Source organism: Armigeres subalbatus, chromosome 2, assembly GCF_024139115.2.
Source record: "Armigeres subalbatus isolate Guangzhou_Male chromosome 2, GZ_Asu_2, whole genome shotgun sequence".
Classification (NCBI taxonomy): Eukaryota; Metazoa; Arthropoda; class Insecta; order Diptera; family Culicidae; genus Armigeres; species Armigeres subalbatus.
The window spans coordinates 420,201,373-420,213,548 of NC_085140.1; the positions used below are offsets into that span (position 1 = coordinate 420,201,373).

The 12,176-nt window shown below is 37.1% G+C and overlaps 1 protein-coding gene across 1 annotated transcript in view; it reads right to left on the reverse strand.

Moving 5' to 3' along the window:
- Positions 1–4,398, reverse strand: part of LOC134213431 (NADPH oxidase 5) — a 335,835-nt gene extending 331,437 nt beyond the window's left edge. The window contains exon 1 of the mRNA XM_062692477.1: positions 3,294–4,398. Within this exon, the coding sequence (XP_062548461.1) occupies positions 3,294–4,058 (765 nt within the window). The 5' untranslated portion in view covers positions 4,059–4,398. The remainder of the gene's footprint in view (positions 1–3,293) is intronic.
- Between the last annotated feature and the right edge of the window lie 7,778 nt (positions 4,399–12,176).

Sequence of the window (12,176 nt, forward strand, 5' to 3'; positions counted from 1 at the left end):
GTATACATGCTCAGATTTTTAACGAACATGTTACGAAGCACGATTTGAATAGTAACGCATTGTAACGCTTATCTTAATGAACAAACTGATCCCATTGAAATTTCATTTAAATATCGGTTTCTTCGACCAGGAAACTAGTGAAACAAATGCAGAACAAATTTATTTTTTGAAGCCAGCGACATTGATTTTGGTTTAAAAATTAAAAAAATGATGCCAGGAGTCCAACTCAATTTGGTTACCCTACATTTTGCAACAACAATTTCGATACATTGCTGAACAAATGGTCATAGATGTGATATGTGAAGATGTCGGAATTATTTTTCAAAACTTTCTGGGGAGGGCACAAAGCCCCCCCTTATTTTCGCCAATGTAGAAAACCCTTCCGCACGCTTTGGCATATGAGCAAATCAAACCACCTTCCTTTTGCCAGTGGAGATATATCAGCTTCCACACTGATATTCTTCCCTCCTCCTTCATACGGGAGTTCAAAAGGAAGGTCGTGCGATATATGCCATAAAAAATATTGCCCTCCGCTCGCTTTCAAATCGACTTCTATAAAAACATTCTTCATGCCTGCCGTATCCTAACGGAACTATCAATTCTATACTTTCGCCTCTAATTCTATCATGAACATGATGAACATGAAGATGATATTAGCATTTCCATATCATTGTGAATCACGTAGAAGTAATACACTCAAATCATTAATCAAAGTACACTGTTAGTTAACCGGAAGTGGAAAAAGTGTATTTACGGGATTTCACAAATAATATCCCGGAAATCGCGAAATTTCCTAAATCCCAAGATTTTCTTCGATGGAAACTCTAGTTTGTACTTTTGCAGAATATTACTGACTCCCCGATGATCCTATCTGAGCTGTAAACTACCGATTCACCAGATTGGGTTTGAACCAAAGTATAGAGCTTGACTTCTCCAGTTCAGCGGGAAGGATTTTTTTTCCGTGTTGGGTATCATTATCACTGCGACCAGTTTTTTGATCTATTGTGATGAAGCGGGAAGGATAAAAGGATTCACTGTATCGAATGTCGCCATCAGATCCATATACACTATACAGTCCATGAGAAAAGTTCGTTGAAACTGATCGCTTCGAGTAAGAACCTCATGGCTCGGCGTCGATAAATTTAAAGACTTTAGACTTTAGTGTATGTTTTATTTTTTGTAGAATCAAGTAATAAGCGTTGTGTGGGTGTTGTAGGGTGATATGAGGAAAATCTCTTTTGAAACGAATTGATATGTATTCAAAATATATAATGCATACGGTGTGCTGGATTGACCCCAAAAAAAAATGTCTCTTTTATTTTATTTCATTGACATTATACATGTTGAATGTAATTCCATTTCCTATGTTCTAAAATGGTACTCTTCATGCGAAAAGTTTATGAAAGTAACTATTGTTAGGCGACAATCAATTTTGGCCGTCGGTTGAAACGAATACTGCATATAGCGGAATTCATTAGCATATGTAATTACCGCTGCCCTTCATTATGGTTTTCAATTATTCTAGAACTAGAAATGTTTCCAAAACGACAGACAGCGTATGTTAAATCGATAAGTTTTGTTATGTTACGTGCTCCTTATTATTCACGATGTTTAGTTTTTTCTTGAAAAAGACCCAAGAAACGGGCCGAAACGTCAGTCAATGCAAATATAAACCTGTTTGAAAATATCTCAGACTGAAAAAGCCAGAAGATGAGAATATTTAACCCAGTGACTGGGTTATAATCAGTAAATTATTATTTGATATAATGACTATGCAATATTTGAACGCGTACACAAATTTTATGCACTTGAAAGAATTTTTGGTTATCCAATTTTTCGATGCTACGATCGACCGCGATTATAGAACATTATTTGAAATCCATGTTCATGAATGTATTCTACCTGAAACATCTGTAAAACAACTTGCGATATGCCAGAATCCAAGACTTTCAAAACAAGTCAAATTGACTGCATGGTTGTTAAAGTCATTATCAAATCTCAATCACCGCTAACTCGTTTGTGACTTTAAAAGAAAGTATCGCACTTCAATTCTCTTATTGCCTTTCTCGAACAGAAAAGGTGTACCGAAAGGCTATAGAATTACTCCAAAACAGAACTTTTGATAGAAGGCCCGGAGACCCATAGTGTTGTATATCAATCGACTCAGCTCGACGAACAGTGGTGATTCCAGAATGTGTGTATACGAAATTTGAAGACACTTTTTGAAACTTAGCATTACCCGGTTTACTCGCATTCGATGGGACATCCGGTTCCATGGTTTTCATTGAAAATTGGCTAGATCGGACATTGCATTTCGGAATTATTGAAAAAAAAATTTCCCAAAGGTTCTTGGATGCATTTTAATTAATGCAAAAACATGCAAAATGACAAAACCAGAAGAAATGCAATCGTGATATAAATTTTTAAGTGACTAACCATATGGGCAGCACCCATATTCACGTCCGCAACGTTTATCCCTTGGATACCGTACAACCCAATGACTTGATTTTTAGTACCTGGTTAATATCTGTAAATTTCTCGTGATTTACGAAAAAATCAAACCATTTGATTGGAATACGGTCGATTAAATAGGAATACTGCCCAAATGGTCAGTCTCCATATTCGACAATTGTTCAGTTACAATTATCACTCCCAGTAGCACCTTGACGCTATTCAATCCCAAGAAAAAGTACCAGTACCAGTAGCATAATCGAATCCAATTCACAGTATTAGAAACCACTCGTGTTTCTATACCTTTTCGAACAACATCATTCATCATGCACCTCAAGTTCATAAGTCGTGACTTTTACACGCAACCCAATAACGAACCGCCAGGCAACAGGCAAGTACTCATCGTCATCACACCTCTCCCTCCCATCAGGGCTAGGTCTCATCAACCGAGCCAACAACCGATGAAGAAGAGCCACTCGCGCTAAGATCATTAACCGGCTGGTGAGCAAGTCGTTGCTGGTGCAATTTATGAGCCCTTCCACCCAACATCGAACATCTCGTGCAACAACGTGTCAGAGTGTAATGATATGTAAAATAATAGTCGGTGAATGCATAATGTAATCGGCGGCGGGCGTCACGGTGTTGGCGTTGGTACTTAGCAGAACAAATAGCACTTTGCATTGTATTCTAATGCGTATTGGGTACCTCATGAATATGCGCACGATCACGCGAGCACTGCACTTGAAGGTTCAATTTCTTGCACTTGAATATCACTTGAGTATCACCTCATTTTCGGATTGCTTGCCCTCCTCAGCTCAGTACAGCGCCTGTTGAACACTCACCTGTTCTCGGAAGATCCGCTTGAATCCGTCGACGGTGTGCTTCTCCTCGCCGAATATCGCACTCAGCTCCGAAATCAACAGCCAACGGCGCTTGTCGCGCTTCACTTCCAGTTCCATGGCACTGACAATCGGCGGCGGCATGTCTCCCTGAACACTTTTCTCAATTTTGTCACTGTCAGCCAAGTTTTTCTTCTTTCCAGCCGGGGTCACAGATGCTTTCACTAGATCGCGTTGGGTTTTCAGATCATTTACCAACCCGGCGGAAATAGGATCAAAAGACGGCTTAGTTGCTGGTGGCTCCGGAATTGGGTCACTGGGCTTCAAGATCGATGCCGATGGCTTAGGTTCAAGGTCAACCACGGTTTCACTTTCACCTGAACCATTGGCCGAGGCCCGGCGTTGATTTGGAAATACGTCCGAATTGGTTAACGGTACGGCAGAGGGCGTAGGATCCATCTGATGAAGGTTATTCAAATAAGAATCATTTTTCTGAAGCACAAACACAAACGGGTTCACGTCACCGTGGACTTGTTTCACACTTTCACTTTTCTGGGTCAAGGTCGAGTCAGGTGCAGAGGTTTCTGAGGAGGTCGAGGACTCCTGTGGCAGCTCATCCGAGAAGGAAACTTTCTTCGGCCCCTTATGTGGAAGCTGCGGCGAAGGAGTACGGGAATCGGACAGTTTAACCGTTGCACTTTCGCTTTCGTTGGACACAGTCAGACTGTGTCGCTTCGGGATATCCGAGCTGGTCGAGGGGTTTTCCATAATGGGTCGCGGATTACTGCAATTACTAGTTCTAATAATTGCAGAATTATCGCATGATTTTTTCACTGGGTCACGTTTATTGTAAAATTTGCTAACCTTCAATTTTCAGGATAAATTCGCAAGGACCAATCCCTGTTTTTGAACGCTAATTTTATTTTAGTATTATTTTTCACTTATGAATCTTCAGAATCCGAAATTTACCACAAAATCTACAATTTAATCCAAGAGCTTAGAAGCCACGTGAGGGCTTTTTATGCAATGCACAAAAACCGTTTAAGAACGAACGCACAGAAAATGATCACGAGAAGGCACACAATTTTAGAGGCTCGTAACGCAAGCAGATCCGAAACAGAACTGACTGATGCCCAAAAGGGAGCTGTAGTCTGTGGTGTGGTGCCAAGTCAAACCAAGATACCTTTCGATCTCCAACCGATCGACCAACTTCGCGCGCGGCATCATGTGCTTCATCCAAGCAGGCGTTACGTTTGGATTTCTACGGCGGACTTCGGAGCGGCGGCTGAGTTCATGCAGCATCCATGCAACGACGGCGGCTGCGACCGAGCCACCGACTGGCTGGACCAATGCAATGGACCAATCAACGACCAGCCTGCAGCGGTGCGGCGCGATCGCAATGTTGCGTTTTATGCTTGGTCGATCGACTTCGTGTGGTCCGTGGTGGGTTGATCGAGTAATTCATACGATCGCACGGGGCCGGTGTTGTGTTCATTATGGGTTGAGGCGATTTTAGCGAGACCGCGAAAAAGAATGGAGATAATCATATTTCTTTCTGTTCGTGTTGGGGTATACTGCGATCATTTGGTTATCAAATTTGTATCCGGTCGGCGAATGTGACACATTTTCGTCTGTAGCATGGGAACGGAAATTGCAGTCAAATAAGGTTTCATTGAATTAACGTTGGTAGGTCACACCGAATCCCGAGCTGTTATTTCGAGTAGAAAAACCAATGATTGAAAACTGTGAAGTTGATTTACAGACAGGGACGGTGCTATAAATCACGTGAATATATAAGAGAATAGAATAGTAAACGATCAAAAGCGGATGTTGTTAGGGGCATATAGATTATTCCGATATTTATAAGTATGAAGTTTGTGCCTTTTTTGTTGAGCAGATGCTTACAGCAGCAAAAGTGTCTTCAAACTCAGCTCAGCTCAAACTCAGTGTTGAACTTAAAAATATTTAGAAAAACACTTAAATAAAGTAAAAACTACTTAGACACCAATCTTTTATGGTTCAATGCACAATTTTCTTCTCATATTCAATAGTTATCATTTAGGATTTGCTCATCGTCAAGTGCAACTCGTTACGGAAAAATCTGTTAAGGATTACTATACACAAAGTTGCCTGATGTTTTCCTCAGCTTTTGCGCACTAAGGATATGCGATATTAAAAAAATCGTTTCAGGTAATTCGATCCGAAATTGAGTTTTTTTGTTTCAATGCGTTAAATTTCAATAGTTTCGCCATCAAAAACTTGATTTAACGAATTGAAACGGAATTCCGCGGAATTTTTGAAATTTTTTTAACCAATGCCAAAACTAGATAAACTTCAACTTAATTCAACCGCGTAAATCCCTTAGACCGTACGAAGAATTTAATAAAAATAGTTTTGTAAGAATGCTTCAAACAGAAAACATTAACCCATTTGTTGAATTCAAATAGTATCCAGCTAACACATGCTGTGTACACATTTTAATTTTAAACCTAGTAAATTTTTAATAACCTTGGAGAGCCTTGGAGTCTTACTTTCAATTGACACTTCAGAATTATCGCTTTCTTACCAATTGATGGACGGAACCAGATTATGGCAGCCTTTGAGTTCAAAAACAATCAAACTAAAAAAACTCGGAAAGACTGTCATGTCTTTCTATTTGTATGAACTAGACTTTCGTTCTGTATGTATTGCATATCCGTGTCTTGCTATTGATACCACCATCGCTGAGGGTAATTTGCCTGTTTAATGCCTTACCTCCAGACGGTCCTGTTGTCCGTTGATTGTATACTATTCTCATCATTCTTTGCTTTCGTGTAGTACCTAGGACTTCCCAAAAACCAATGTTTAATCTGAACTTGAACGTTACTCGAAAGCTATTTCCAGACAGACTGACGTTTTTCGTTTATATGCAGCTTCGAGCTCATATGCTTAAAAAAAATTAAGATGGCTTTGCAGATTTTGGGCCTTTCGACCAGGGAATATATAACTGTTCCAAAGGGTGACCAACTGAAAATAATAATTTGCCGTTGGACGTATGCAATTCCTTGGGGGCCCCACATATATATTGTTTTGGGTGTCTGAAGTAAATATGACACAATATTATGTTATGATTGGATATGCATCTCGGTTGATTACGTCAGCTTAAAGGATTGCGTCCCTTATAAAATTCAGAATTTTTTGGTGTGCACCTTGCGCATGTGCCCGAGTTGTTCATACTCCACCATGAACTGCTTGTACTGGATCGTGTAGCTCTGGATCCCAATCCAGTCTATTTTCCTACCATGAAAGTCGTCGAAGCGCAATGTCCCTTGACTTGCCCTATTCGACTAATTTGTCCTGCACACCAAAAAATTCTCAATTTTATAAGGGACGCAATCCTTTAAGCTGACGTAATCAACCAGGATGCATATCCAATCATAACATAATATTGTGTCATATTTGCTTCAGACACTCAAAACAATATATTTGCAGTATCATTCTGTCATCAAATAGCGAATGCTATCCATTAAACGCTTCTCATTACCAAATGGCTTAAATTTACAGTAAGTGTCGTGACGCCTACTCGCGAAATTCAAACTTCGGCTGGCAGTTTAAAAATGCCAACCGCGATAAAAACCAAAACCGAACTATCGCCTTCAAAAATCTTCCTATCAGTTAATAATATAATTTCGATCAGCTAACCGAATTTGCTTCCTAAAATGGCCTGTTGCTTGATTTTTTATTATTATTAACCAATCATCGCCAAACTCTTTCAAAGTTATTTATGCAAAATGAAATAATTTATTCGATATTCATTTACACTAAATCATTTCTGAAAATGAATAATGATATAAATCATGATGAATCGTTGATATACGTTTCAAAGACGAACGCGTCCACAACTAATTGCAATAACGATATTAATACATTCATGAACCGTCTCTGATTTGTGATGATGTTAGATCTCAAAGCAATGTATTTTGTAAAAGAATATAATATAAATAATGGGGAAGAGGTGGTAAAATGAACAGGGGTGGTAATATGAACAGTTGGCTATATTTATATTAAAACACTATTTAGGCGTATGTTAACCATGCACACGTTTTCCTCGAAATAAAATAAGGTACCTGAGCTAATAATTTGGTTTTGAGACCGAACTAATAGCTATTACTATCCAAAATATCAAACGAGGCCGTAAAAATAGGGTCTGATGTAATTTTTAACCATTTTTCCGCAAGCTTTAAATCTTAATAAATTCATAATAACATTGATTCAAACCTGTTCTAGCCACAGCGGCAAATAAGACAGCCTTCACAAAGATGTTGCAGGGGTAAATAGTAAAATTATTGGTTTGCATAGTTAGAGGAAGAGTTATTTATCACAAGGCACGTATGGGGGTAAAATGAACACTTGTATCAAACTTTCACAAATTTATGATAAAAGTTGTGCAATTGTGAAGCGGAAATTCAAGAAACAAACCATATCGAATAACCAAGATAAAAATTTGAAGATGTGAATTTAATTTAAAAATAACTGATATTTCAAAACTTTTCTTCTTCTTTTTATTATATTGATAATTAAGAGCTTTTCAAAAGTTATACCAGATTTTTCAAAAGGCTCTCATAATCTTAACTAGTTATATATACAGTGCTAGAGTTAAAAAAAGAAAAATAAATGTTTCAAAAGGGTTTTAGAAGCGATGTTCATTTTACCACCAGACAGTGTTTATTTTACCCGCACTACTTTTGTACATACGAAATTCCGATGTTCTTTATTTCGATGGAAAACTATATAAAACAATGTTTATTAGCGAAAAAAAATGTTGAGTGCAATAAGAATATGAGTTGAATTGCTGAACCAAATGGTAAAACCAGCAAATTATCCTCGTTTTATGATTGAATTTAACGCAAGTTCTTAACGTGTTCATTTTACCACCTGTTCCCCTATTTGATTTATATAATCTCGGGATAATTGATCAAGTTATTACTTCGTGAATTCAGTAATAAACTACTTCCGAAAAAATCTCCGGCAATTCTTCCGTTAATAACTTCGAAATTTCTTTCAAAACTTATCCAGCAATTTATCCAGATATCCTTCAAAAATTCCTTTGGAATTTGCTTTAATAATTCCTCCACACAGCAAATAATTTTGAAAATTCAACGACGTGTAAAACGGCAGGTTACCCCATCAATCGAATTAACATTCGATATTCAATTAAATTTGATTGAATTTTACAAGCAAGCACCGTTTAAATTTATTTCGATTTAAACTAATAGTGAGATCGATTGAATGTTACGTTTATTTGCATGCTCCAAATATGTGCATGAAAATACATTTAAAATCACAACATATTTTTATCTGTGCAGTAATACATTCAGATATACCTTCTTTACGAAACCCTTCAGGATTTTCTCTAGGAATGTTTCAATTCTTTCGAAATTGCTTCTGAAATACCTTTGGTATGCCTCAGCAAAAATTCTATCAAAAACTTTCCGTAAAAATGCCTCAAAGATTCTTTCGGAAATTTTATCAGGTATTTTGAGAATTCTAACGAAAATTCTTTCAGATTCCTCCGAGAATTGTCCAGGAACTCCCAGAAACTCCTTCCTAGACTTCGGGAATTCACTTAGGAGCTTCTCGGGAGACTGCCTCAGGAATATCTTCGAAACTTCTTCATAGAATTCCGACAGAAAATTCCGACGAAAGTTCCTCTAGAAATTTTGCTTTTATATAAGCTTCATTGTAAATGCATTGACAAATGTATAGAAATTAAACTTAAGTTTCAAGGAGTTTCTTTACAGCGTGAATTGGTTTTCTTTCATCACTCACTCACTGGAACATTCTGGGTCTGAGCAGTGTTGAGATGTGTCATTCAGGTATTATGGGAATTATTTGTTTATAGCTTTTTTAAAAACTATTTCCAACTTCTTGATCCTATAAGTTGGTCAGACGCGATATTACTCTTTGTGAAAATTTTGTATTTACGTTCTTGTGTTCTACACTTTGTGTTTAGAACCAAAATTTGTTAGACAACGGTATAGGATCCTTCAAGCGTTTTAGATTCATCAACATCATAAAATCTTTGGAATAAAGTTACTTGCAATCTAATCCTATGACACTGAAATGATATTTCTCAACACTGGGCTAAATAATCTCAATTTTGTTTGGGAAGGTTCATAAAGTACTTTACGCAAAATTTTGCGGTTTCCAAGCCCCCCCTTTGTCACACTTTTTTGCACTGTTGCACTGTTCGGAACCCCAGATGCATGACGTACTTTGTGGATAGCCCCTTTTTGAGTTTTAGATTTTAAAGGCTGTAAATTAACCACGTCAGTGCCCATGTGTTAGGCGGGAGAGGGGTTATCATTTTCCAACGATCCAAATGAAATAAACCACATGCATTTTTTTCCCAAAGAGAATACTGTGAAAAGCTAAAAAAATCACTTAAGTAATACGTGTATAACCCCTCCAAGTTATACAAAAGATATTTGATTTCGGTTTGATGTTCTATGTATTATTATTTTAGTGAATGTTCGAACAAAAGTTTAATAATGCCGAATGCAATTCAGAGTAACATTAAACAAAAAATTAAAATTCAATTATTGATCAAGCGCCTGCTTCACTTCGTATAGAAACCTAGCTTATTTTAAGAAAAATGTGGAGAAAATTTAGTTTACGAAGTCCAGCATAGGCGTTTTGGGGCCTCTTCCCCTACTTGTGCTAAAGTCTACCTGAGTACCTGAGTCTAAAAATATTTATTATATCGTTCAGGTGTTGGCAGCATTTATTTCAATTTACAATTTTTCACGTCAATGATTTTTACACAATCTTCACGCAATATTTGTGGAGTTTATTCAAAAGTTTCTTATTCAATGTCTTTAACGATCCCATAAAACTTTCTGCTGAATATAAACAATCTTTCACAAAAACAATCATCCTAACCCAAAGGAAATTTACGAGTGCTCTCTCGATAGTTTTTTTTCTTCCAAAAGTGCTCAATGAATTTGTCTAGAAGATTGTTTCCGAAACTCCAGGAATTTCTTTGAAAATGTGTTTATCTTCATTTTTCTCAAATTACAATATTAGATAATAATTCTTGAAAGTCCATAACAATATAGAAAGACAATGTTTAAAACATGTGATTGTTTTGAAACTTTATTACCGTGATTATTAATTAATGTGATTAATGTACATTAACCTTCAAGAGAAGTCCAGAATTACTTCCGGCATTCTACAAATCTACAACAGTATAACTTCGATGATTCAAACTTGCAAGGTTCGTTATATCAGGCAATACAAAATATTTATTGACTTTCAGTCCAACTTACATTGTGGACGCTTGAGAGTAATAACTGGGATCTTGTTTATATCTCGTTCCAGTTATTTTAACATTTAATTTTCCCTTCTGCATAGAATTATTTTCAAAATTCAGGAATTTCATGAGTTCCAAAAGTGTTCATGAGTACTAATAGTACATGATTGAGTTAAAAATATGTCTCGATTTTATGACCGCTTTACAAAAAGAAAATGAAAAATTGAAAATATATTTCTGTAAGCAATGATACTTTCTATATTTTGGAATCATCATATTTTCATGTATGGATTTTTTCTATGAATGATCTGGAAAGTTAGGAAAAGTCAGGCTTTTGAAATCGTCCATATTTCTTGTGCTTTTATTTTCGATACTAGAAAATACATAAATACATAGTCATTAATTTGGATTATAGATAAAGAATCTTCCACTTATAATATGGTATATAATAATTCTAGTTTTTGTTTATCTTTGAAACGAGTGCAAAGCTCCCTATCAGCACATATGTGTATGAATACATGTACCCCAGTTCGTTTGAAATATAAATAAATATATACGCGAATCGAACATTTTCAAAATAAACTTGTATATTTTAAAATCCAATGAATCAAATTTGTATCTGTAATAAAACCAACAACAATGAAATGAGAAAGAAAGCTCATTTTCTTCTGAAAATGCGAGATTTAATCAGAACAACGCTGGTACAACGCACATCGAGGTTGGTACGGGTACAACGGTTGTAGCGCATGATTCCTATACGATTTTATCGTTGAGAATGGTGAGAGACATACAAAGCTGTACGATGATGGTACAGAAACCACGCAGGTATCGCGTTGCTTCCGTGGTTCTAGCGTTGTAAATGGTGACAGACATACAATTTGAGGCGTACAACGCATTTACAACGGTATGTCTGCCCACAGTATTACGCACCAGCTGAGCACTCTTTTCGTTTCTCCTTTTTCACCTTCAGTGCAGTTGAAAGGAACAAGCAGTGGATGGGCTGATGCTTCCCCGTATTCGTGAAATTGTAGAACATGTTAAGCTTCGATCACCCATCTGCCGAGCAGCAGGAATGATAGAGTGGTATCGAATGGGACTCCCACTCATAAAATCTGGTGTTAGATTGACATGCTGGGCCTTACAATTTTTTGCTACATACACTAGTTTTTTTGGCCGTGTAAAATTTAGGATACACATTTTTAGAGCCTTGTAAAAATTAATTTGAACGCAATAATGCGTCTTTTGGTTCGCTTGCATATGTCGGTCTTAAATGACATAATGTTACAGGTCTTTTTCGTAGTGTGTGGTTCCTTGGATATAACACGGAGTATCGTCCATTTTCGGATCTCCGCACGGTTCGCTTGAAATGCTCCTCGCATTTGCTCTCATTTCGTCAATGATCACCCGATTTTAACGAAACAGGCATGGTTGGATCGAAAATTTAATATATTTTCAGGAAATGGCTTGAGGACGTGAATTTTCGTAATGGTTCCAGATTGAGGCCAAAACCCCGTGGGGTACCTATGGTAACCCAGAATGTGATTTTTCCAAGAAACTCACGAAAAAGTGATTTTGTTCATGAAAAATCTATGTAT